The sequence below is a fragment of the Choristoneura fumiferana genome, chromosome Z (assembly GCF_025370935.1).
Source record: "Choristoneura fumiferana chromosome Z, NRCan_CFum_1, whole genome shotgun sequence".
Lineage (NCBI taxonomy): Eukaryota > Metazoa > Arthropoda > Insecta > Lepidoptera > Tortricidae > Choristoneura > Choristoneura fumiferana.
Window position 1 is genome coordinate 1,650,069 of NC_133472.1, and position 27,898 is coordinate 1,677,966.

Consider the following 27,898-nt stretch of genomic DNA (forward strand, 5'->3'; position numbering starts at 1 on the left):
CGAATGAGGATATACTTACTTAGGTTAAGATATATTATAGCGATAGGCTAGCAATCTGTCACTATTGTACCGTTTTTGTCAAACTTAAAACCTAAAATTGCTAAACTCCAATTCAATAGAATCTGACAATCCTGTAGACACTTCCAGCCTACTAATATAAACACCGGGCCGCCTAAGGCTTTGTGATGTGACTATTATTCTTTTTTGATTCCTTTTAGACGATAATTGCAACAACAGGGACATATATAATCAAGTGTGCCCACGATAGGGTGTCTTAAATATGTAGAAAATTGTCAGATTCTATTGAATTGTACTTTAAGTGGCTCCGAAGCGGTAACGTTTCGTGTGCTCTGCCTACCCCATTTGGGAACACAGGCGTGATGTCTGTGTGTGATGTTGCTTTAGCATTTTTAAAATTTATTATGCTCGGTTGCGAAAGTTTTCATATTTTGACTAGCTTTTGCCCGTGGCTTCGCTCGCGCAGATTTAGTATGTAGTTTAGAACATAGTCAAAATACCATGAACTTATTAGTCCCATAACGCTAACACACGAGTAATATTTACCTCGACGTTTCGGCAAAATTACAGTGGCCGTGGTCACGAGTAGACTGAAGTGTGGGGTGTCAAGTCTGCCTAGCACTTAGCAGCGCGAGCACTTCAGACTCACTTCAGTCTACTCGTGACCACGGCCACTGTAATGTTGCCGAAACGTCCAGGTAAATATTACTCTTGTGTGTTAGCGTGATAAGTCCTGTGCGTGTTATTTTGACTATGAGTGAAAATCACGAAAGTTTAAAACGTTATACTTCATAGGAACTTGTTTGAAAATTGATGGACCACTTATTTGGCTGATGGCATGTTTTTTTTTAGATTAAGGGGCTGTTTCACCATCCATTGATTAACATGTGTTAACTGGCGGTTAGGTGTGATGGCGTCTCTGTTTGTTTTATTCGAATAGAGGGAGACGGCATCACAGTTAACCGTCGGTTAACGCTAATCAATGGATGGTGAAACAGCCCCTAAGAATCAATCAGGTTGATTTTTATGTCTTTAAGTGAACTCACAGTAAAACCAGGAAGGTCGTGTCCTCCATGTAGCTGTACCCTCCATGGTCGGGGCTCCGGACAGCGGTGACGGTGTGGCGCAGAAGCGGAGCCCTGGCCAACTGTACCAGCGCGCCCACGGCGTCGCGGGAGCAGGACGCCGGGAGACACAGCCCGAGGTGGAGCGTGCGACGCTGGGGGCGATAGCGGAAGATTAATTATTTTATTCGACTGGATGGGAAACGAGCAAGCGGGTCTCCTGATGGTAAGAGACCACCGCCCTTAGACACCTGCAACACCAGGAGGATTGTAGATGAATGCCAACCTAGAGGCCTTAGATGGGATACCTCAAGTGCCAGTAATTTGACTGGCTGTCTTACTATCCAAGCCGAAATACAACAGAGTAAGAACTGCTGCTTCACGGCAGCACGGAGCAAGATGGTGGTAGCAATCCGGGTGGACCTTGCACAAGGCCCTACCACCTACCATGCTGAGGATGATATTAAAATACATACTTACGATCTTGGAGTACCACAAATCAACATCGTCATCATATCAGCCATAGGACGTCCACTGTTGGACATAGCCCTCCCCCATAGACCTCCAGTTGCCTCGGTTGGAAGCGGCTTGCATCGACCGTGAACCCGCGACTTTAACCAGGTCGTCCGTCCATCTCGTTGGTGGACGTCCTACGCTGCGTATGCCGATCCGCGGTCCTCCACTCGAGAACCTTTCGGCCCCAACGACCATCTGTTCTCCATGCTATATGGCCTGGCCATTGCCACTTCAACAAGCTAATTCGATTACGACGTCACATACGTTAATGGTAGGGCCACACACATCGCGATAAAAAATGATTGCGATAAAACTTCGTCTTCGGCCTACGTCATTGTGCATGGCCACATTGCAAACGAAGAAATATCAATCGGTAAATACTTAAACCCTTTGATGTGCGCGAGTTTACTGACAGTGGGGCGAAGTGTCTGCGGCTTCGCTCTAATGCCTTTAATCACAAGTACCGAGCAAACGGGCGAGACAATAAATACAGTGATGTACAAGCGAGAATTGCAGGGCTACTACGAAACTCGAAACGCGAAGTTCGTGTCGTGCGGTCCCTCTCGCTCTCGTATTAAATAGTATAAGTGTCAGAGGGACCGCACGACACGAACTTCGAGTTTCGAGTTTCGTAGTAGCCCTGCTGTTCAGCGCTCGCTCGCTCGCTATGTTTATACGCACCGAGTACTCGGCCGAGAGCACTGTCTCGCCCGTTTACTCGGTATGTGCGGTATTCGCGAATATTCGGCTACACACATCTTGATAAAGCGAATGTTCGCGTTATAGCGATGTGTGTGGCCTAGCATCAAGTTTCTGTTCCAACGGCAGGCGAAAAAACTTACTAAACCTTTCGCATGTATCCCAAAGTCATTATAAAACATGATACAAGATTAATTGTCTTGAGTTACCACTAACAGCCCATGCTTTGAAAGTTTGTACTAAGAGCAAATGATAAATGCATCGGACATAGTTCTTCAATGTACGTTTTTTCGACTGCCGTTGGAACGGAGTATACCCACTATGCCGTATTGCCATGTTGGGAATACGTAAAGCTCTGCGCAAGAGGTGACTCTAGCACAAACCGCACACAAACCGCCATGACAACGTCAGTTCACTTTATATTGCGTCGCCGTGACAGATTTACATTTGGACATCTGGAATAACACATAGGCTACTTTTTATCCCGATATTCCCACGGGATAGGGATAAAATCTCGAAATATCATCCTCTGGGCTTAGAGTCATGAAATTTGGTATGTATGTAGCTGGACGTCTGGAATAACACATAGGCTACTTTTTATCCCGATATTCTCACGGGATAGGGATAAAATCTCGAAATATCATCCTCTGGGCTTAGAGTCATAAAATTTGGTATGTATGTAGCTGGATGTCTGGAATAACACATAGGCTACTTTTTATCGCGATATTCCCACGGGATAGGAATAAAATATTGCAATTTCAACCGTTGGTTTTTTTTTGCATTAGAAAAAGGGTAAACAATAATCTTGACGAGTCTTTTTATTGAAAAAGTTTTTAAAAAACAGTAACCATTACTTATGATACTTACCAAAATATTGTACGCTAATTATTACATACATATTTTACTGTGGCTTATTTTTCATAAAAAAAATCAATAAATAACACGTCAAGATCGCTTACATTCTTTCTAATGCAAAAAAAGTGAAGTATAGCGTGTTTAGTATGTATAGTGAAGTGTGAAATTGAACGTGAAATGCTTATAAGCCATGAGCTTTTTGTTTAAGGAAAACATTGCGAGGAGGGATTGTAATTTTTGGGACTTTCCATGGGAGATTAGAAGGATTCTCTAAATTGAATTAAATTGCTGGATCGCATGGTTTGCGCGTGCGCAGCCGCGAGTAAAGTCTCGAAGGTTTACCTTTGAATCATCGACAATCTTTTTATCGAAAAGTTAAAAGTCAAAGTTTCACGTATTTTCATTTCATCGACAATTCACTACATCGAACGATTAGATCAGGTATTTTTAATCAAGTAATTTTAATTCACAAAAACGTTAGTTCTTAGATAGTTTATTTTGTAGTACATCATTTCATGTATTTTTGTTTATATTCATAATTGGAATCTTAAAATACATTGTTTTTTTTTCTAGCACAAATTCGTTGCTTCAATAAAGTAATAACCTTTGTTTAGTTTTTATTACATAAAACAAAAGTTGCCCACATAATTAAAAAAAATTAAGTGAATAGTCGATGAAACCATATTTATAATAAAAAAAAAAACAAAATCCTCTCCTCCTCTGTATAAAAAAATGCTTTCTCCTAACTAGGTTAGCTGGAAGAGATCCATTTTTAGGGATAAGCTTGCCTTTGTTCTCCTCTCTGTGTATGTGTATTTGTATTTTATTTTTATGTGCAATAAAGAATTTACATACATACAAAAAAAAGTTTATTGCAGACCAGGGTCCATAGATTGTTATGTTAGTAATACATAATCTTATTTAACATTACTTCAAGAGATAATATTTAAACTTATACGAACGGTTTTCGATGAACTGAAATTCGATCAAAAGATTGTCGATAAAGTAAATCCCTTATTGTATCAGTATGTCTGTTAGTACAGACAGCCTCACGGTTTTGATGATGTCGGGCTGGTCGGCGGTGGCGGTCAAGCGCACGTTGTAGAAGGCAGCGTCGAAGGGCGGGCCGAAGCCCGACATGGATACATCCTCGCGCCAGTCGCTGAAGATCTGCGACCCGGTCTCTGGAAGAGAGCAATCATCATATAATGTTTAAAAGGGTCTATATCCAAGTGCGTCGCCAGCCGATGGCCCAGGGGTGGGCAAGTTGATATGGAGAATGAGAAGAGTATAAATTGTACGTATTTATTGGTATTGGTGAATTCATTCGAGTTTCGATGATCGGTCAAGCGTGTTTGGTTGTTTTACATTTGGCAACTTTTTTAGAGTCTCTGGAAGGGGGGAGGGGCTTCTGCTTCAACTATTATTTATTTATTTATTTATTAAATGCAATTCACATGTCAAAAGTACAATATAGCACTAACATTATGAAACCCGGAAGGGCAGCATTTTCAAGAGAGAGAGAGTTTCCAAAACAATAAATTGGTATCTTAGAATCAATTAAAGTTGTGGCAATAATACAAAATTAAAATAGAATAGAATAATTAAAAAACAATAACAATAATAGTAATATTAAATATAATGACCCGGATAACTCACGTCTTAAGGCGAGTTTAGCTCGACATGTTTCGGGCTAATCCGTAGCCCTTAACCGTAACCCCTCAGCGGCTGCTGCAACACGCGCACCCACGCATCGCGTTGCTCCGAAGACGAAGGGCTACGGATTAGCCCGAAACATGTCGAGCTAAACTCGATTTAAGACGTGAGTTATCCGGGTCATTATATTTAATATGAGTGAGTCTCACGGTAGTTTCATGTTCAAAATAATAGTAATATTAATAATTGTAGTGATGCAACTAATTTGTCAGAATGTTATTGGAATAAGTCAATAATTATTCCATTGTCCATTGTAAAGGTTGCCTGGAAGAGATCGCTCTGAAGCGATTAGGCCGCCTATTGCTTACCTTAGAAAATCTCTATGTATATACTTGTGTTCTCTGTACTGTTTACTGTATTGGTGTGCAATAAAGAGTTATTGTATTGTATTGTATTGTATTATTAGTGAATATTATGCTATAGGTATGTCAGGGCGATTTAATATTAGTATCATAATGTCATAATATAGTCTTATCTTGAACGATGTGTCAATGAGTGTGTAAACAATGGCGTTGGTAAAACATTTTTTAATTTAACTTTAGATTAGGTAGGCTCTGTGATAATTATTCTTTAAAATATTCTTCAAGCGAGTAATAACTTTTTTTTATCAAGAATTACTTCAGTAGTTTGTGTATTACATTGGTTTCCATTGTGCATATTATTATTACAAGTCTTATAATAACAGCAATTGCACAATCTTTGACAGCCCAATTTGGCAGTCACATTGACTAATGTCAATTAGTATGTGTGTCAAATAACACATTGCGCTGGAGTTTAATATGACAAATGATCGAGTATCATTAACATTGTGTTTCAAGGTATTGTATCGACAAGTTCTACGTCGCGCGTTGAGCTCTTATGTATGGAGTTGCGCTTACGCATGATATCGTGAACTCGTTAATCGTTCTTTTGGAAACGTGTAAAAATACACGGCATTACGTCATTGGATCGGAAAACTAAATAATTTGCCAGTTTTTTGGAAAATCCTACGGGACTTTTTTGTTAGTCCAACACGCTAAAGAGGCTGGACGATCTGGATGAAATTTAGTATGTTGACAGCTGGACCTTTGGAATAACGCATATGCTACTCTTATCTCGATATTCCCGCGGGATAGGGATAAAACCACGAATTTACTTTTTGGGAATTCCCACGGGAGTTTTATAAAATCCAAGAATGTTTATTCAGCTGCAGGATCTGATTGCGTGCAAAGCCGCGGGTAAATAATAGAGTTAAATAAAGTTAATACTTACTTATAATATTAGCACAATTGAATATAAATTACATCTAGCCTTGGACAAGCTTTTGGTTGGAACAAGTGGTATTTCGCGACATTCAGGTCAACCATTTTATACGTTTGAATACAGGCTGATTCCTAAAAGTGGACAGAAATAAATTCAAATCAAATCAAGAGGGGTGTTATAAGTTTGACCGCTATGTGTGTCTGTTAAACGGGTGGATCAATTTGAATGCGGTTCTTTATTTGAAAGCAGGTTTTCTAGCGTTGGTTCTTAGACATGTTTTATTAAAAAACTCTGAAGTGTCAAAGTCCGGGGTTTTCCAACTTTTTGTTGGTTAGGTCATTGTGTTCGTTATTGTCAGTGTCAAGACATGATTTGTGTGAAACAAATAAAAGAAATAACCTTACAAATGAAAGGTTGGAAAACCCCGACTTCATCACTTCAAAGTTTAATATCTCAAAAACTGAATCAATTTAATTAAGAAACATTGCTAGAAAACCTGCTTTCAAATAATAAAACCGCATTCAAAACGGTCCACCCGTTTAAGAGCTGCGGTGCCACACACACACACACACATAGCGGTCAAACTTATATCACACCTCTTTTTGCGTCAGGGGTTTAAAATGAATCACCGAAATGCATGTAAGCGCATAACTTCCAAAACTTGATAATTCTTTTTTTTGTGTTTGTTTGTCAATGTCAGGACAAGGGTTGTGTGAAACAAAATAAAAAAAGAAACGAAGGCAAAGCCGCGGGCAACAGCTAGTCCTTGATAAAAAAGCGGTGGTGGCTGAGTGGTTTGACCGATAGCCACTCAAGCAAAAGGTCGTGGGTAACCCAAGCTCGCACCTTAAGTTTATGGGAATTCATGTGCGAAATAACATTTAAATTTGCCACGAGCTTTACGGCGGAGGTAAAAATCGTGAGGAAACCTGCACAAACCTGCGAAGTAATTCAATGGTGCGTGTGGAGTTCCCAATCCGCATTGTACCCGCGTGGGAACTACGGTAAGCCTCTCATTTTGAGAGGAGGCCTGTGCCCAGGGATGATGAAAGAGTCAACCTAGCATGGTGTACGATTGTGTTGCTCTGAAGATGAGCTCTGGTTGAGTTCGAAACGCTGGGGGTGGAGGAACTGCATGAATACACATATCTTGCATAAACTTGGCTATCATAAGGTCGCGGGTGAGCAAAGAAATTAATTTAGTTAATTTAGACTCAACCTGTATACATCGCTATATTATTTAAATTGTATTGTTTTGTTACTAAGAGAATAGCGTTTAAGTTTAATAACACTGCTAGGACATACAAACATATTAGAAATGTACAAATTATCTATTCATGTAGTTTTATGTAGTCATAAGTGTATAATATATCTGTTGTATGGCGGTCCGAGGGTCACCGACGGTGCTGGCTGAAAATCAACGCTGGGGCGTTTTCAACCCCCGACGCAAAAAGAGGGGTGTTATAAGTTTGACCACTATGTGTGGGTGTGTGTGTATGTGTGTGTGTGTGTGTGTGTGTCCAAATATACCTAGTTAACCCCCAGTGTTCACTGTTCAACACTGTTCTGTAAATTATATCCAGTAGTTATTAGGGTTCAGTAGTCAAATAGGAACCCTCATAGTTTCGCCATGTCTGTCCGTCTGTCTGTCTGTCTATCCGCGGGTAAGCTCAGAGACCGTTAGTCTGTAATTTGACATGAATATGCATATCAGTCACGCCGACAAGGTGGTACAATAAAAAAAAAGTAAAAAAATAGTTTTTAGGGTACCTCCCATAGACGTAAAGTGGGGGTTTTTATTTCGACTAACCCTATATTGTGGAGTATCGTTGGATAGGGCTTTTAAAAGCATTGGGGGGTTGCTAAGACATTTTTTCTATTTATTGATCTGTTTGCGAAATATTCAACTTTAAAGTGGAAATTTTCATTGAAATCGAGCGTCCCCCCCTCCAAAATCTAAACTGTTGGGTGATTAAATTTGAAAAAATTCAGAATGGTAGTAAATATATCAAATTTACAAGGAAAATTATAGCGGCTAAGATTGCTTGAGAATTATTAGTAGTTTAAGAGGAAATAGCAGCCTAAGGTATAAAATATACCTAAACTTCACAATACGAAATAAATATTACTTGATTTTTTTCGTAATGGCTACGGAACCTTATCCTGGGCGTGTACGACACGCTCTTGGCTGGTTTATATATAAATCGACCGATATATATATATATATATTGTTTTTCTTTTCCCGCAATAATTACTCGTTCGTTTACGTGGGTGTACACTCACCGGGGTTCAGCTGAAAACCAGCGCTGCAGCTCTGGTTACAGGGCTACGGCACATGCTGAGCTGAGTCCTTTTGGCATTATACTACAGTACAACGTCTCTATCTAATCTTTTTTATTCTTCTATTTATGTTTTTACTGTGTCTTTGTTGTGATGTAGTGTGTTTTTTTATATCAATAAATGTTGTGAGTTTGAGTTAGTTGTCTTTATTCCCCAGTGTTCCTAACAAGCATTGTTCTCGTGTTTGGGCGGGGCATGGCGTTATCTTAGAACGTGGCACAGGCCCGTGACCCCAGTTCAGTTGTACTCCCCAAATTTCCCCAACTATCCCTTGGTGTCCCCTGCACTTACTGTTCTTGTGTTTGGGCAGGGCGTGGCGTTATCTAAGAACATGGCACAGGCCCGTGACCCCGGTTCAGTTGTAGTCCCCAAATTTCCCCAACTATCCCTTGGTGTCCCCAGCACTTACTGTTCTTGTGTTTGGGCGGGGCGTGGCGTTATCTTAGAACGTGGCACAGGCCCGTGACCCCGGTTCAGTTGTAGTCCCCAAATTTCCCCAACTATCCCTTGGTGTCCCCAGCACTTACTGTTCTTGTGTTTGGGCGGGGCGTGGCGTTCGTTCAGAACGTGGCAGAGCTCCGCAGACCCAATCCAGTAATTGTTGCCCCAGTAGAACATGGCCGTGTACCGCCCACTAGCGTCCTCCACTGTAAAGAAAGGGAATCATTAAAATACAGATACAGGATACAAGCACACCGACTAGTTTAAGGTTAATAAATAATCCTACTTCCTACCATATTATAAATGTGAAAGTTTGTGTGTGTGTGTTCGTTACTCCTTCACGCTAAAACGGCTAGACGGATTTAAATGAAATTTGGTAAATATGTAGATAGCTGGACATCTGGAATAACTATCCCGATATTCCAAAGGGATAGGGACAAAATCTTGAAATTTCAACCGCATATACATTTTGTGGATTCCCAGGGGAATTTTATAAAATCCCGGAATTTCAATTGTACCAGATCGAATAGTTTACGTGTGTTAAGCGGCGGGTAAACTCTAGTAATAAATATCATGGGACGTTGTTGATACCAATTGACCTAGTCCCAAACTAAGCAAAGCTTGTACTATGGATACTAGGCAACGGATAAACATACTTATATAGATAAGTATTAAATACATATTAAACATCCAAGACCCGAGAACAAACGTCCGTGTTATTCACACAAATGTCTGCCCAGGGCGGGGATCGAACCCGGGCCCTCTCTAGCTTCGTAGTCAGGTTCTCTAACCACTTGGCCAACTAGTCCTCAATATTTTTTTATTTCAATGTTAGTATTTGTTTATGTTAAGTAATGTTTCTGTATCAATAAAAACTTTCATTTCATTTTAAAATAATGTAGTCAACTTTGCCTACCTAAGTCCTTACTGGTAAGGGGTCAGCGGCAGAAGTGGTTGAGCGGTTACGGTGCTCAGAATCTATACACGACTCTATTGCCAAGGTACTAAGAGAGTGTTTAGATAATTTTGAGTACCGCAACTGCTCATTTACTTCTGCTGCCGACTGTGCTATGCGATGGAGGAAAGAGGTCAAACTTGGTTTAACGGTAGAGGTTCTAGTTGAAAACAAAATTTATGATGATGGGATGATTGTTCTCGGTTCTTGGACGTTAATATTATGTATTTAAGTACATTTTTATCTATATAAGTATGTTTATCCGTTGCCTAGCACCCTAGTACAAGCTTTGCTTAGTTTGGGACTAGCGTGGAATTCAGTTATCGCGGGCTGTTCCCTCGGAAACTGTACGTTTTTCGGGATAAAAAGTAGCCAATGTGAAAGATGGAAAAACATACAAACAAACACACACACATTTATAATATAAGTACTCGTATGGATTTATTTCAATGTTTTTTTTTAATTGAACCTACATTCATGGTTAAAAAGAAAGTAATAAATTGAAATTGTTTTATATTGTCAACTACCTTATCTTAGGTAAGTATGATAGGGTGACATTGGCACCCTTAAGGTACAACATCCAAAAAACATGCCGACCTTAACACACCAATTACAGTAACTTTCAGACCGTAGGTATCATTTGTAACCGACCGTGATATTTCCCTTCTGTGATATTGATATTAAACACGAAGGTATAACCATCGATTTTGAGCAGCTATTCTTATATTTAAAAGAGCTAAGTAAGATTGTTTTTTTTGGAATCTTTTTGTATTTTTATTTCAATTCTAAATTTTTACTTTTACGGTCATCCCGTAAAACCTAAAACCAGAAAAATAAGACCAGCACTGGAAATCGAACCTAGGTCCTCGGTATTCCGTACCGCGAGCTATACCGCTACACCACTGCTGGTCAACGGTACAGACACGAATTTCCCCTATGCACCTCATATCTCAGCTTGTTTGTTTCTTATTTAGCCACTTGAGCAATGACGCTAGCGACATCTACACCGTAGCCTTCATCGAGAAACTTTCGGCACTCCATTGGAACCAACCGCTCACCCGGACAAGAGCTAGAGAGCTAAGTAAGTTAAGTATAGACAGCAGAGGGGTACTACGAAATTCGAAAATCGAAGTTTCGTACCGTCCCTCTCACTCCTCGTATTAAATAATATTATCGTTAGCGGGATGACAATATACGAAGTTCGAATTTTGCACTTCGCCAGGCCAGAACATGCATCCAAATTACGTCACTTTTTCCGAAAAAAAAAACACGTTTGTCGGGGGTATGGTAGCCCCCTTTTATATTTATTTTATTCTGTTCTTAGTATTTGTTGTTATAGCGGCCACAGATAAATAATCTGTGTAAATTTCAACTGTCTAACTATCACAGTTCATGAGATACAACCTGGTGACAGACAGACGGACGGACGGTCAGCGAAGTCTTAATAATAGGGTTTCCGTTTTTACCCTTTGGGTACGGAATCCTAACGCAGTCCCTTATATTTTGCACGTGATAAAATATTTAGGTTTGGTTAATAAGACCTTCTAGGTACCATCAGCCAAATAAGTGGTCTATCAATTTTTAAACAAGATCCTATCAAATGAATATGTCGCTAAAGTCGAACTTTCAAGTTGACAGGCACGTCTACTGTACTGGCATTATTGTTTTATGACATGCAAACGATTATCAACTTTAGGGTGGTATACCACATATTTGGCTGATGGTACCTATATTACAATTTAACTGAAACACGTTTTTTTTTCTAGTTCAGGATAATGTGTGTAATTTATTTCTCTGAGAGCCCATACGTTTGATAACATTGTATTTTTTACATCAAAAATAAATAAATATGATGATTTATTATTATTTACTTACTAGAATACGTTTATCGCTATCCCGGGTGAACAAAGCAATTTTCCGGGATAAAAACTATCCTATGTCCTTCTCCGGGACTCAAACTTGCTGTATACCGAATTTAATCTAAACCGGTTCAGCGGCTTAGACGTAAACAGGTAACAAACAAACAGACTTACAAACATTCGCATTTATAATACTAGAGTTTACCTGCGGCTTCGCAGGCGGAAACTATTCGATCTGGTAGTCACAATTGAAATTCGGGGATTTTACGAAATTCCCCTGGGAAATCCCAAAATTTATATCGTGCATGGTCTTCATTTAGGTTCTTTTAAGAAGAACAACTGTCCAAAATTTCATGACTCTACACCCAGCGGTTGAAATTTCAAAATTGTATCCCTATCCCGTGTGAATATCGGGATAAAAAGTATCCTATGTTTTAATCCAGGTTATAAACTAACATGTTGCCATATTTCATCCAACTTCGTCCAACCGTTTCAACGTGAAGAACCTTTCGGAACGTTCTGTCCGTTTCCCAGAATACCCTTTCCCAAAACACCCGTTCCGAAATAACAGTTTCCTAAATAGCTGTATGCCAAAAGACCTGTTTCTCATCGCATCAGAATGTCAAAACACCCAGTTTTCATAGCATCCGTATGCCAAAATATTCGTCGCTCATGACACCCGTATTCCCAAAAGACTCGTTTCACGCCAAATGTTACTAATTGCTTCATTAGAAGTGTGGAAAGCCTCCAAGGTCAAAATAAAAATGACAGATTTTGCTCGACTTAGTGGTAGGGTTGCTATAATTATTAAAAAATGATACGGGATTAACAACGCTATTTTTTTGTTAAAGTTGGTGACAGGAACGGGTGTTTTGGGAAACGGATATATTGACAAACGTATTTTTTGGGAACCGGATTATTTAGGAAAAAGTAGTGACGGGAACGGATGTTTTGAGAACCGGTGTTTTGGAAAACGGATATCTTGACAAACGTATTTTTTGGGAACCGGATTATTTAGGAAAAAGTAGTGACGGGAACGGATGTTTTGGGAACCGGTGTTTTGGGAAACGGACAGAACGTTCCGAAAGGGTTAAGAAGTAACAAACATATTTACTCACTCACAAAATCACTCACTCACCCACTCACTCACTCACAAACTTACACATTTATAATATTAGTAGGATAGGATAGTAGGATAGGATTATTAGGACTAAAGGTTAGTTAGTAGTGGTACATATTTGATGAGAAGTAGCTCATCTCACGTTTCAACTTAGACTAATGCATTGGTATTATGAAATGGATGTGGCAAGCTGTTTGTTCGGCCTTGGAGACCCTATCGTAACGCAGGTACATACAAATAGCGAAGTTACGTTGTCGGTAACGTGAGTTGACTTGAGCGAACCCATTCTATCAAAATAAAAAAAATAGGACAATTTGCAACTAATGACTCTGGGCGTGAACCTATACTTGCTTTGGATAGGTATTTAACTACATGTAAACAAACTTTAGCTGCCAGATTTGGTACATTAAAGGAATTTAAACATTTTACTTATCTTTCATTGTAATACTTTTTTTTATTTAAATTTATTACTATTTATTTAAATACAGAAATGTAAATGTTTTGATAGTTAATGGAGGAATTTAAATATTTATCACACCAATTGACGTTGTTTTATTTACATTTAGTTAAATAACTATCCAAACCAAGTGTAGAAAGTTTTTAAAATCGCTAATGTATTTTTTTACAAACTTTTAATTAGCTTTCCTTGTTTGTTTTTTTATTTATTTATTTGGGTTAAATCTTGGAAACTGAATTTGAGCCACTTCCATTGGTCAGATTAACTTAAAATTTGGCATACTCTTGTATAAATCTAGTGACAATTCAATAATCTGGTAGTGACATCCTGGTGGTCAGGCCAGGATCGTCTGCGCAGGACGGAACTCCTCAATGGTTAGTGGCACCGACTTGAAATTTGGTACGGACGTGTGGTTAGGTGAAAATGCAAGTATACTTGGTTGCTACCAAAAGTACAGACAGCAAGAAAAACTTGTATTAAAAATGAAAATTTAAACAAAAACTTTTTGTACCACAAACACAACCAGACATTGGTGTTAGTGCTAAGAAGCGATATTATAAATAAAAAATAGATAAATATCATGGGGCCACTGACAAGAAATTGATCTAGTCCCAAACTTATATAGATAAATACATACTTAAATATATATTAAACGTCCAAGACTCGAGAGCAAACATTCGTATTATTCATAAAAATATCTGCCCCGGCCGGGGATGGAACCCGGGACCTCAAACTTCGTAGTCAGGTTCTCTAAGCACTTGGCTATCAGATCGTCAATTTTATTAAGATTTGTTATTTGGAATCTTTTTGTATTTTTTATTTCAATTCCATTTTTTTTGTATTTTCTATATACGTCAATATTATAATATAATATATTGTAATAAATGTTAAGTTCAACATTGACTACCTGATTATAATTAGACAATTTATAATTGTATTGCGTACAGTAATTTGACACGAAAGAGAAGTGTATTTGTGACAGCTGTCACTTTAGCAAGTGCGACTTCTCGTAAAAAAACAAATTAGTGATCATGATCAATTTGTGACACATTGCGTGCTAATTAATTTTATAAGAATCAGAATCAGAATCATTTATTATCAATAACTGTTACATGAAAAAGAATAGTATTTTTTAATTAAACATCGAAAGTGTTTTTATTTTGACTTTCACGAATTACCTTTAAAGTTTGAGATTATAAAAAAAAATGACACGCACATGCTTTATTATTTATAATACTGATTTTGCTATAAGTAGTCTGTGGTAACAAAACCTTGTTCGTCTCAGTAAAAAAATGACCGACTTTGACGACAAATTAGGAAATTAATGCTATGTATAGAGGCTGTAACAAATGAGTGTCGCATCTGTTACTTAGTTAATAATAAATATACAATTATAACCTGTGCTTTTTAAGACTTATGAACATGTGTTTTTCACCTTGATCATCTAGTTTTAATGTTGATTGGCCCAGTTTTTTAAGGCTGGTTCAATTAATATTATCATTTCTACGTGAAACTTTAATTGTTGATAACCTTCCTTGTCAACAGTAGTTTTAACTATCACTAGGTTACCTCGCCTAGGTAAGTCTATTTCGTTCAAAAGTCAACAAAATCTAAAATCATATTATTCTGCACGTAGGCCGCAAAGAGCTCTTTTACGTGTCACTTATATAACCAGTGCTTTCGGAAAGACCATCATTGCCAAGAGGAATGCGCAGCAAAAACTTTGCAGAAAGTTATTTCAAAAAAATATTTCTTCGCGATGTATGTAAAGTCGAGGGCTTAATGTCTATATATAGCGGAAGCGTAAAATTTATGGATAAATAGAACTTATCGTTAGTGGCATAAACTTATATGGATATTTTTGAAATCTTGTTAACGTACACATATTTATGCCCTTGACTGTACATGCCAAACTTCCAAAAGGCGGCACCAAATTGTTTTTTTTTTTCGTTATTGTCAGGACAAGTTTGTAATAAACAAAATTAAAAAAAAAACTAGAACGGGAGCAATGCCGCGGGGAACAGCTAGTGTGTAATAAGAGAAACATGTACAATAGAAGAGGATGTAGTGATTAAGATTGAGACGGACAGATTTGTCGGTGGTATAGACGTGTTGAGGGAATATTTCGCTGCTTTAGTTGGATACTGTCACAACTAGAAAAAATAGTAGATTGTTCAACTAGGGACTTTGCTCGGGCGGCTAAACATCTCGTGTCATTATGGTTGTTTTGGTCTCGCGTTAAACACTCAACTTTTCAATTGGAATGCGAGGAAAAAAATGTTGTGTTCAAAATTACAATACTACTTTTTAATAACAAAACCGGCCAAGAGCGTGTCGGACACGCCCAATAGGGTTCCGTAGTCATTACGAAAAATTTAAGTTATATTTTTCTAAGGATTTCGTATTTTATACGGAATCTTCCAAGTTTAGTTCCGACCGTCATCCTTTCTTTCATTCAGTCATTCGTTCTTTGAGTCACATATTCGCTAGGTAAAACGTTCAAGGTACAGTCGAGTACATTTGAGAGCTAAAATTTGATCAAAAATATCTGAACGCGACTCTATTGCTAACGGCGTAGAAGCGTAGATATTTTTGATCAAACTTTTGCTCACAAGTTTATGAACTCGACTGTACCCCGGTAGATGGGGAACGCGTGTGTGTCTGTCCGTCTTGCGTTGCCGGTCGTCGCTCAACATCTGCCTGTAGATCTAACTGTATGTCATAACAATTAATGCTATGCGTGCGTTACGTCCTATAGAGAGCAATGAGAGATTCAGGTCCCATTATTACGCACTGTTACTTAATGTTGAGGCGTACGCGCGGACGCGGTCTGCGCCGGAGTAGTCATGCGAGGCAAAAGAGGTAGCGGAAAGTATCTGCCGGTATACCGGGTGTGGCCTGTAATATGAGCAAATAATTAAAACATAGACCATACTCGATAAAATGAACATTAGTTCAGCGACTTTTAAAAATGATTAGTTTTTTTAATTTTAATTACACTTTAAAGTTTATTCGGAGACGCAATGTGAAGAAAAATGGTTGATGTTTGTAGCGTGACAGGCAACGTCAGTTGTGTTCTAGGATGGCGTACATTGATTGCAATATTTAATTTGTATGAAAAAAGGAAAATCTAAAGACTCCATTATTTTTAAAAGTTGCTGAACTAATGTTGTTCATTTTATGGAGTATGGTCTATGTTTTAATTATTTGCTCATATTACAGGCCACACCCGTTATAAGGCATAAAATATGGATTGAACGAAAGTAATGTCACTTAGATATTTTTGTAGGAAAATGACAGCATGACATTTTCACATTTGTGTGAAATGTATTTCAAACAGGTAACACATAGATATACTTTTTAGATAAAAAATAGTAGCCTTTAATGTCAGTTTTTGACCTTTAATGTCTTCTAAGACCCACGTCTAATTTCGATCATTAGAATTTGAGACTTAATGTCAATCAGCAGAAGTTGACATTAGTTTTGACGAATGTCCTAGCTAAATTTAGGACGTTAGGCCTTACGTTAAGTGCGAAGTGGGTTATCGCGTGCGCTTGTGCCTTGCGCGCGCGCCGGCAAGTGGGCCGGTTGCGCAACACGCTTTCTCTGCGCAAGCGCGATGGCGGGAAAGTATTGTCTCAGTGGACCAGGACAAGTTCCTGGGCCAACCGCACCAGGAAACGGGGTATGCCCAAATAAGAAAGAGAGAGATGGAGGTTAATCAACTTTCAGTGTACCTTATTTTTAATCCCCGACGCAAAGAGAGGTGTTATAAGTTTGACCGCTGTGTGTGTCTGTGTTTGTCTGTGGCGCCGTAGCTCTTAAACGGGTGGACCGATTTGATGCGGTTTTTTTATTTGGAAGCAGGTTTTCTAGCGATGGTTCTTAGATGTTTTTGAGATATTGAACTTTGAAGTGACAAAGTCGGAGGTTTTCCAACCTTTTGTTGCTTAGGTTGGGTTAGTAGCTATAATAACGTCTCCTGAGTTACTTATTAAATAACCTAACCAAAAAAAGCTGGAAAAACCTCAAATTTGTCACTTGAAAGTTTAATACCTCAAAACAGTAGAACCGCTCCGATGAAACATGTCTAAGCACCATCGCTCGGAAACCTGATTTCAAATGAAAAACCGCATTCAAATTGGGCCATCCTTTTAGAGCTACGGTGCCACAGACAGACACCTAGCGGTCAAATTTATAACACCCCTCTTTTTGCGTCGGGGATTACAAAAAGTATGATTTTATGGAGTAAATCCACTAAAAGTTAGGAGTAGTGACAGCTTTAAGGCAATTGCTTCATGGCTCATCAACAAGGCACCTACCTAAGCATGCTAATACATATTATAACAATCATTTTTAGGGTTCCGGAGCCAAAATGGAAAAAACCGGAACCCTTATAGTTTCGCTATGTCTGTCTGTACGTCCGTCCGCGGCTTTGCTCAGGGACTATCAATGCTAGAAAGCTGTACGGATATATATGTAAACTATACCGACAAAATGGTAGAATAAAAAATTTTTTTTTAGTGTTCCTCCCATAGACGTAAAGGGTGGGGGGGTGATTTGTTTTTCTCATCCAACCCTGTAGTGTGGGGTATCGTTGGATTGGTCTTTGAAAACAATTAGGGGTAAGACGTTTTTTCGATTCAGTGATTTGTTTGCGAAATATTCAACTTTAAAGTGCAAAAGCTCTTCTTATGTTTTTGTTTTTCATTTATTTATTTTATTAACCCGCTTCTGGTTAGTAGTCTGATTGACTTGCAATTTAATCTTAAGTTGGATGAGAATGCAAGTACAGTCAGCAAAAAAGCATGTATTAAAAATTACATTTTTAACAGAAACTTATTTATTATATTATAAGCTATCTGGGTCTGTGTGTAATCAAACCATAGAAATCAAATTTAGCCCACTTTTAGTTGTCAGATTGATTTACGTATGTAAATTTGGTGATAATATATTAAACTGGTGCTCTTACCATGACCGACTCGACACTTGATATGGAAAATGTAGTTTGGATAACGATACAATAATAGCCAGAAAAAAAGCTAGTATTTTTTTACATAATCCTTTTTAAAAGTCAAAATCAAAGTCAAAGTATTTTATTTGTTAAACATAGGTATAACTGTATACAGTGGTAAAAGAAAATATTATCGTCTCACCATGTTTTGCCAATTGGCGTACAAAAATAATTTAAAATAAGGGAGAGATTAAAATAACAAAATATCAGATTTAATATTTCAATATTTTGTTCTATCACTTTGTTAGCGTTATAATAATATCCACCCAAAGCAAATTAGAGCTTTCTAGCACTAAAACTCTTTGAGCTAATTCGCTGTCAGACAGACATGGCAAAATTGGGGTACAGCATTTTGCCCACCTAACCCAAAAAAATTGATTTAACGCCTCGGAATGTAAACCGTAGCCGTAACCGGTTAAGTCGCGGTGTCCGGTCGTAAAGTGTTAACGCATAATCGTCGCTTTTCGTTACTCAACGATTATGTAAAGGTTTCGCGAATCACGGACAGGTCTGCGATCGATGCCGCGAATTAAACTGTGCCATGACACCGACCAGTCCCTCTTATTCTGAGAGGAGGCATGTGCCCAGCAGTGGGTCTTATATAGGCTGCGATGATGATAAAGACCGACCAGTCTGATATTAAGTGGTTTTTGTTACAAATTACATTTTCAATATAAGCTTCTTAAAGAAAGAAAGAAAAAAAGATACAATTTATTTGTCAAAATTCAGCACAGCAAAAAAACACACAATTAAAAATATTACAACCTTATTAAATACTCTTATATACTAAAAAAGAAAGAAAAAAAGAAAAAAAAGACATTGTTTTTGTTGACATCTAAACTACAATTCTTAAATGCCATTAACCGTTGAGGAGTCTCGTCCTGTGGAGACGATCTTGGCCGGACTACCGGGATGCCTAATAAGAAGATATATATATTTATTTCCTACTAAAAAAAAACATTATAATTTATAAAGACATGTCAGGTAATTATAAGATTACGAAAGAGAAAGAAAATGTTTAATCACCATATAAATAAAGTAACAAGATACAACAGCAAGGTACACAATAACATACTTAAAGCCGAAAGGGCTTGCAGCTTAGCAATGTAAAGGTGCGGAATCAAATAATAAAATAATACATACTTAATAGTTAATTGAAATACTATGAAAAGTCAGCTAAAACTAAAAATATAATAACAATAATGGATATATATTTGGAACTAGAACCTGCGGGGCTAATACTAAATTCGAAAATCGAAGTTCGTATAGTACCGAGTACCGTCCCTCTCACACTCGTATTAAATAATAGAAGTATCAGCGGGAAGGCAAGACACGAATTTCGAATTTTGCAATTCGTAGTAAAGGACCTGACTACAAAGCTCGGGTTCGATCCTCGGTCGGGACAGATAATTGTATGTATAATTCATTTGCTATTTGCTTTGTATTTGCTCTCGGGTCTTGGATGTTTATTATGTATTTAAATACGTGTATTTATCTAAAATAAATGAATAAATAATAAAATAAATATCCTGGGACACTTGACACCAATTGACCTAGTCCCAAACTAAGCAAAGCTTGTACTATGGATACTAGGCAACGGATAAACATACTTATATAGATAAATACGTACTTAAATACATATTAAACATCCAAGACCCGAGAACAAACATTCGTGTTATTCACACAAATATCTGCCCCGGCCGGGATTCGAACCCAGGACCTCAAGCTTCGTAGTCAGGTTCTCTAACCACTTAGCCATCCGGTCGTCAAAAATAGTAACATACTTTATTAAATAAATGTTTATCCGTTGCCTAGTATCCATACTATAAGCTTTGCTTAGTTTGGGACTAGTACAATTGGTGTCAATAATGTACAGTCAGCAACAAAGATATGAATACAGCTAAAGTGCAAAAAATAAGTATACACGACTTTTAATGTTCAGGCAATATAATCCTATATATATTTTTAGCAAAACAAAAGTATGTATATTTTTGTTGCTGACTCTACTATGATGTTTATTAATTTTAGAAGAAAGAAAGAAAGAAGACATTTATTCACTAATACGGAAATACTTTAATTTTATACAAAAAAAATAGTAACATACTTTATTAAATAAAACCTGGAGTCTGGCAAAAAGATTCTCGAGGCAGAGCTATATTAAAAAAAAATAGTCAGAATAAAAACCTTTTACGCCTTTTACGATTTACTTTTGTTTTTTGATCCCAAAACTCGTCAGAACAGAACCCATTGACGGTCATTGACATAGAATACTGCATTCCGTTAGTCATACATTCTTTAGTTCTTTATTCAAACTTATTTGTTCTTGGTGTTTTAGTAGGAAGACAGTTGGATAGCCAGAAGGTAGATGCTTTGGGCCCATTTAGAAAGGCCTGTAAATAGATAACTTTAAAATTAAGATTTTTCCCTTGGTTAGGTTATCGTTTTGTTTCGTACTAAGTATCTGTAACGGTTAAACATAGAACCCTCAACGGAATGTACTTAAATAGAGATAAATATACGCATACAATAATAAAAACCGGTCCAGCGTGTGTCGGTCATAAGAAAAGCATTTTTCACACCTCTCCTTCAGAAAAGTAACTTTTCCTCCCTGGCGAGAGGGAGCAAAGTGCAACTTTTCTGTTCAAGGCTTTTCTAAGTGTTTTATTGCAAATGCCATTTTTTGAAGTTGATAATTGTAAAGCCACGCCATTTTCTATGCTGGTTGTTCTTTAATAATATTTAGAATTATTTTTTTCAAGTTTATTAATGCTCGGTGTGAAAAGTTGTATGAGTCACTCGGGAGCAAAATTATTTTCATCTTGGGCGCTAACACTTGAATCCCTCATTACGCTTAGGATTCTACTTTAGAATCCTTCGCTACATTCTGGATTCAATTTACGCCCTCGCCGTAAATACACCATTTTGCTCCCTTGTGACACAAATAACTATTAAATTTGTTGGTAGTTTTAAAAAAATACGTATAGTAGAGCCCCTTGCGGCCCATTTTCATTTATAAAATTTAAATTTAAATAGTTTATTTCGCATAAACGATTTGAATTTGAATGTTATGCATAAAATTAAAAATAATACGTTTTTTGTAGTTATCAGAATGTGTAATTTAATTTTTTATTTTGTGTTGTAACGGCAACAGTCGTAAACTAACCAACAAAAACTTGGGTAATCCCCGACATTGTCACTTCAAAGTTCAATATCTCATAAACGCTAGAAAACCTGCATTCAAATAAAAAAGGCATTGAAACTTATTAGAAGTGTGTAGTTTCATTAATTTAAAAATAATAATATAAAACAGGGATTATAAAAACGCGAATTTTTCTTAACTTAATTTTATAAATGTTCGTGGTTGATTGCCGTAGTGTTAAAGAATGATACGCAGTCTTAGAAAGATTCTTTATGCACTAGGGCGTAAAATGTAACTTCACTAACCCTACGTCCAGCATAAATAACGATAACTTTACGAGCCTGAATGAAAGCGTGTATTTTTTTTTAATTTTGCCCACTTGCTTCTTTAGTTTAGACGGATACATTTGCACACAGAAGGTTCTGCTAACTCCTGTGTCTGCCTCTAGTTGAAATGGCAGCCTTAACTCATGTCACGTACAGAGAAAGTGATATGTCATAAGTGATGCTAACGAGCTTAACTGTCAGGCAAACAGCTGTCATCAAACATTCAACTACTGCGCATTATTCTTTTATTATGTAGGAAATGCTTTTTTTTTTCGGACGGACTGTTGCTCTTAGCCACAGACGGCTATTACAGCTTACCGGAGAGAGGGCGAGCTGCCAGATGGGCTCCGCAAGTGGGTGATTTAAACTTAGCATGCCAAAGGGGTGTAGGAAATGCGTCATTTTTACAAGCTTTTATTTAGTTTCACCTGTCCTGTCCGTTTATCAAACCATATTGGTTTAATAATATGTGTTGTGTCTCATAAATTCTATGAGAATATGAGACAAAACACTAACTAATATTATTTCACTAATATGCTTCGAGAAGCGGGCCCGGCGGCCGGGCGGGAAAACTTTGCTTGTTATTCCGCCTTTAGCCATAATGACTTTTTACAATCCATATGACCTACTAATACCTTCACGAAAGTACCGCCCAAAACCTTCGGACCGATTTCCCAATCGATTGCGAGACAAAATGACCACCATTTATGACCATTTAAAATGTTTATGTTTAATTAGGTGGTAAACTTAAGCCGAAAGCGTGTTCAAGGCTAAGAAATAGTTTAGTTAAAGGTATCTATTAAAATAATATGTAGTTTCATAATTACAACCTTTTTTGTAACATCGTAATTTGTGCAGTTGAAATCTTGCAAGTAAAATTTGGCCCACTTGTAGATTGAATGGTAATGATATTACAGATTGCGTTAGATAATATAGCGTGAATCGTTATACAAAGGGAAATAGATTCAGATATTACAGTAATTTGACATGAGAGAAGCGGATCTGTGATAGTTTTCACGTCAACAGGTGCGGCCTTTACTAAATATCCTTAAAAATTGCAGTTATAACAACAATATACGGTGTACACGTAATTTTTACTAAAGAAGCATTTTAGAGACGTACAGTCACCAGCACGAATATCTGACACAACAAGCGTGCATAAATATCTGATACGACTCTATTTCAAGAGCCGGAAGGACGTTCTCGTATTGAATGATATAAGTGTCGGTATGATTCGAACTTATATTTTCGAATTTCGTAGCAGTCCTGCTGTATCGCATAAAAATATCGATGCCCCAGTGGTTCATCCCTAAGCACTACCCAAAGACACACACGAGTAGGATCCCGGCATTGAAGTGTTATGCAAAATTTCAGTTAGTTCCCGATACGCCTGATTCTTGTTTCGTCGGATTCTTGCTTGTTTGTTGTTGAATGACTTCGATTGCCTAGAAATTGGTTAGATTCGGGATCCAATTTGTAGCATTCGAACATGGCGGATGTAGACAACATCTAATTTTACTATTTCTGTTTCTTTGGCTAGTTGAAGTATAATTTTGATAGTGTTTTATGCGGCGATTAACCTTAACAGTGAACAGTGATCACAAAATTCTATATTGCTCTCGTGTCTGAAATTTTTTAATGCGCAAGTTGTCTCCATGTGGTTTCTGGAATTTTACTATCAAGTTGCAAAAACCACAATCACCGTACAACGTCCCTCTCAAGAGAGTTTACTTTGACACTGGCGAAATTGTCCTATTAATTACGACAGAAAAGCCATATTTTAAAAAAGAAGAAGAATGGTTAGATTCATATTTTTAAGGCAATAGCATAATATTCCAGGAAAAATACCCCGTTAGGCCTCAATAATATGATTAAAACCACGACATTTCCTTAGTTTTGTTTAAATTAAACATTTCGACAAACAAGAATCCGGCGAATCGGGAAGTAACCCAAATTGGTTTCGTTCAGCGCAGCTCGAATTAATTTGAAATTATAAGCTTTTATTTAACTTGCATTGTTTAATTTATGTATCTATGTATGTGCGGGTCAAATCTTGCAAGTTGAAATTTGACATATTTATGTAAATCTGGTGACAGTAAAATAATCTAGCAGTGACGTCTTGGTAGTCCAGCCAAGGTTATCTCTGCAGGATGAAACTCCTCATCGGTAAATGGCATTGACTTGAAATTTGGTACGAAAATGTAGTATGACAATGTCAATACAGTCAACAAAAAGTAAGGTGGTAGATTTTTTTTTCACATTCACAAGTGCTTGTTATAGCCAAAATTGAATAAAGATATTTTGACTTTGACTTTGATTTTGACAGTCAGCAAAAAAAGCTTATATTAAAAATGATTTTTTACCAAAAACTTATTCCATTAGGATTTTCATTTATTTATATCGGATCATGTAACGCGGTGGCGCAAGCGCTGTTTCGACAGCAGGAAAACGCGCGCGCCGTAACCGTTACATTGTCTTAATTTTGATATTACGTTTTATGCACGCGGCCCTACTTAAACTGATAAATAAATGTTTGGTAAACATTCATTTTTAATACAAGCTTTTTTTGCTCACTGTACTTTTTGTAGACTGCACTTATGTTGTCATCCAAACTACATTTGCGTACCAAATTTCAAATCGAATTACAGAATCGAAAGTTGAAGAATTCCGTCCTGTTGAGACGATCCTGGCCGGACCACCAGAATGGCACGACCAGATTATTGTAGTGTCACGCAAGTAACATACCTACCTATAAGTGTACCAAATTTCAAGTCAATCCAACTACTGGAAGTTGGCCGAATTTAACTTGCAAGATTTGATTACAGACAGACAACGGGACAGGTGATACTAAATAGAAGCTTGTAAATAAGGCATTTTTAGAAGCTTTTATCAAATTTGCACAGTTTTTTGTAGTTGGGTCAAATCTAAAATGCAAGATTTGACCCAACTACAAAAAACTGGAAATTTGGCATACCTAATTAAGCGCGGAAAGGATGGATCTCCTCAATAGTTAATGGCATCTACCTACTTGAAATTTGATACGGAAAAGTTATTTATTTAAAGAAAAACTTTTATAACATGCTTTTATTTAACTGGCTATGTATGTACTTACTTACTCGTATGTATGCTCGGGTCAAATCTTGCAACATAATTTTGACTCACACTGGCCACATTAACTTGAAATTTGGCATACTTATGTAAATATGGTGACAATACGGGTATACGCAAGGAATCTCTCAACAGTTACGGCGCAGACGCGAAATTTTGCATGATTTTGTAATTTAAATGAAAACTTGTAAGTAATTTTGATTCACTGTCATGTTATTTCCCGCTTTCTTTGCGCTTAGATCTTTTAAACCAAGCGGTGGATTTAAATGCAGTGTTCACCCTCAGGGCAATTTTGATGGAAGGTTTATATGTATACTAGTATTTACCCACGGCTTGGCACACGTAAACTATTCAATCTGGTAGTTACAATACGGTATTTGACAACTCCTTAATTTGCCATATCTTAATATTATTTTGAAAATATACATATACAGATATCGGTTGAAAATTGGATTTAGTGATTTTTTGAAAAATCTGTATACCTGCCTCTTTCTCAAACGCTTTTCTCTATGCATCAAGTACGGCGGTACTAGCGTGTAACGTCACATGCCAGTATGTCTTTCTCTGTCTAATCTTGAATTTCAAACCATTATAACTTTGTTATTTGTAAAGGTAGCTTAAAAATTGTTTCTCTACTCGATAACAGGCATTGTATATATGTATATCGTCGTCTTCATTGAGGTTGTGTTAAGAACAACTGTACAAAATTTCATGACTCTAAACCCAGCGGTGGTCATTTCAAGATTTCATCCCTATCCCGTGGGAATATCGGATGGAAAAGTAGCCTATGTGTTATTCTAGACGTCCAGCTATCTACGTACCAAATTTCATTCAAATCCGTCCAACCTATACCTATTTAGCGTGTAAGAGTATCAAACAAAATATATCAAAAGATATCAGATGTTGATCTTTCTCGCATTACTTCAAATTTTTGTCATTTATAATACTAGTAGAATATGCTAGAGATTCGCGCGATACGCGAACGTAGGTTTTGGGGAATGAGCTAAATAATGTCCAAGTGTCTTGGATTAGATACATTTTTTTGAAAAATGTACCCCTAAAAAGCCAGAGCGGGCCGCAGTTATAATTAAAATTAATATGGTAGAAACCACTTTCTCGCTGACCCACAGAGCGTTATACAAGGCTCGTTTTGAGTTCATTTTACGTAAAGCTGTGGTTATTACGCAATAAGTAAGTAAGTGGTTTTATGCAGTAGCAGCGATTCGTACACTTTAGTAGATTGGATACTAGATTAAACATACGTATGTCTAGAACAGTGGTGGGCAAACTTTCTTCATCATCATCATCCCAGCCCATATACGTCCCAGTGCTGGGCACAGGCCTCCTCTCAGAATAAGAGGGCCTCTGAGTTTTTCGAAATTCATGTGCGGAATTACATTTGAAATTTACCACGAGTTTTGCGGTGAAGGAAAACATCGTGAGGAAACCTGCACAAACCTGCGAAGCGATTCAATGGTGCGTGCGAAGTTCGCGTGGGAACTATAGCACAAGCCCTCTAACTTTCTTCATAGGGGGGCAAAAAGTTACAGATATTTTAGACGAGGGGCAGGATTACACCGTTCTTTTTTATACTTTTTTATGGCTTTGCCCGTACTTTGCCCATCACTGGTCTAGAACTAAAAATAATTATTTTGCCCACCCGCGACCTTATGATAGCTACATCTATGCAACAAATGTGTGTTCATGCAGATCCTCCACCTCCACACTGTAAGAACACAACACAAACTCAACTTACCATCACCACACGGACGCGTTTCCAATTCAACCAGAGTTCATACTCTGAGCAACACAACCGTTCACTTTGCTGTCAGATGTAGATTAATGTAGTGACGTGTTGGTTGTGTTGCTCTGAGAATGAACACTGATTAAGTTCGAAACGTGTCAGTGTTGTTTTGAAGTAACAATTTTTTTTAATTGAAATAAAATAAAAACAAAATGATTCCAAAAAAGCAATCTTAATTATTCTTAGTTCATTGGTATTGACCTCTGCAAAGTAACGCCTGATTCAATAAATTAAACGTTCAAGAGCAAATAAAACTATCCTAAACTTATCGTACCTACAAAAAACAGAAAGAGAACTAAAACTAACACTGAAACTTATTATACAGGGTGGCTCATTTAGATCAGTCCGTATGGGAAAGTCAGAAACTATAGACTTACGAAGATCTATTCTTAGGAATCATGTCATCGATTTTAATAACAAGAAAAACTGCATCCATACAATAAATTTATAAATTGGTTAAAGGCCATGTAATTCCGGAATATATGCAAATGTTGAGAACATCGTGGTATCATACGAAAATCAAATAATATTAGAATCAAATGAAACTCAATTTTTAGGCATAATTATAGATAATAAAAGTTCCTGGAAGCAGCATGTTCAGAGCATGGCAAACAAAAATCGCTTTGCCTGTGCACTATGGAAACTTACTAAAATCTCAAATGAACAAACCGCATTAAAAGCGTACCATGGCTATATTGCATCCATATTGCGATATGGTATACTGTTATGGGGAAATTTAGTAGACGTAAACAGAATATTTATTGCTTAAAACCAAACAATTAAACCACTTTTCAAACGATTAAATCTATTGACAGTGCCATGTTTGTATATATTTGAAATATGGAATGCAACTTCGTTAAATCTTATCCAAACTACTTCAAAAGGAAGAACCAAATATGTACCTAATTTAAATACAAGATACCCGGAAATAATAATTTACCCCAAAACTAACTAACTTTTTGTATCGCAGAAACTGTGTGCCAATGAGGGCTATTGCGTATGAATTCGCCACTAGAGGCGCTAGTGTAGCGTGAGGTCTCCGAAATGTCAAATCTCATAAGCTTTTGAGTGAGCTACGCGGGTTTATTTATAATTTGAATAATTTTGTGAATATTTTGCAATATCTGTAATTCATTATTATTATTATTATTATTATTTGACGACTAGATGGCCTAGTGGTTAGAGAACCTGACTACGAAGCTTGAGGTCCCGGGTTCGATTCCCG

The 27,898-nt window shown here is 37.3% G+C and overlaps 1 protein-coding gene across 1 annotated transcript in view; it reads right to left on the reverse strand.

Moving 5' to 3' along the window:
* The window catches only part of LOC141434477 (nose resistant to fluoxetine protein 6-like), a 64,553-nt gene that overhangs the window by 15,531 nt on the left and 21,124 nt on the right, over nucleotides 1-27,898 (reverse strand). The window contains exons 2-4 of the mRNA XM_074096924.1: nucleotides 8,978-9,097; nucleotides 4,206-4,336; nucleotides 1,065-1,237 (exon numbers count right to left, since the gene is read on the reverse strand). Coding sequence (XP_073953025.1) covers nucleotides 1,065-1,237; nucleotides 4,206-4,336; nucleotides 8,978-9,097 — 424 coding nt within the window. The remainder of the gene's footprint in view (nucleotides 1-1,064; nucleotides 1,238-4,205; nucleotides 4,337-8,977; nucleotides 9,098-27,898) is intronic.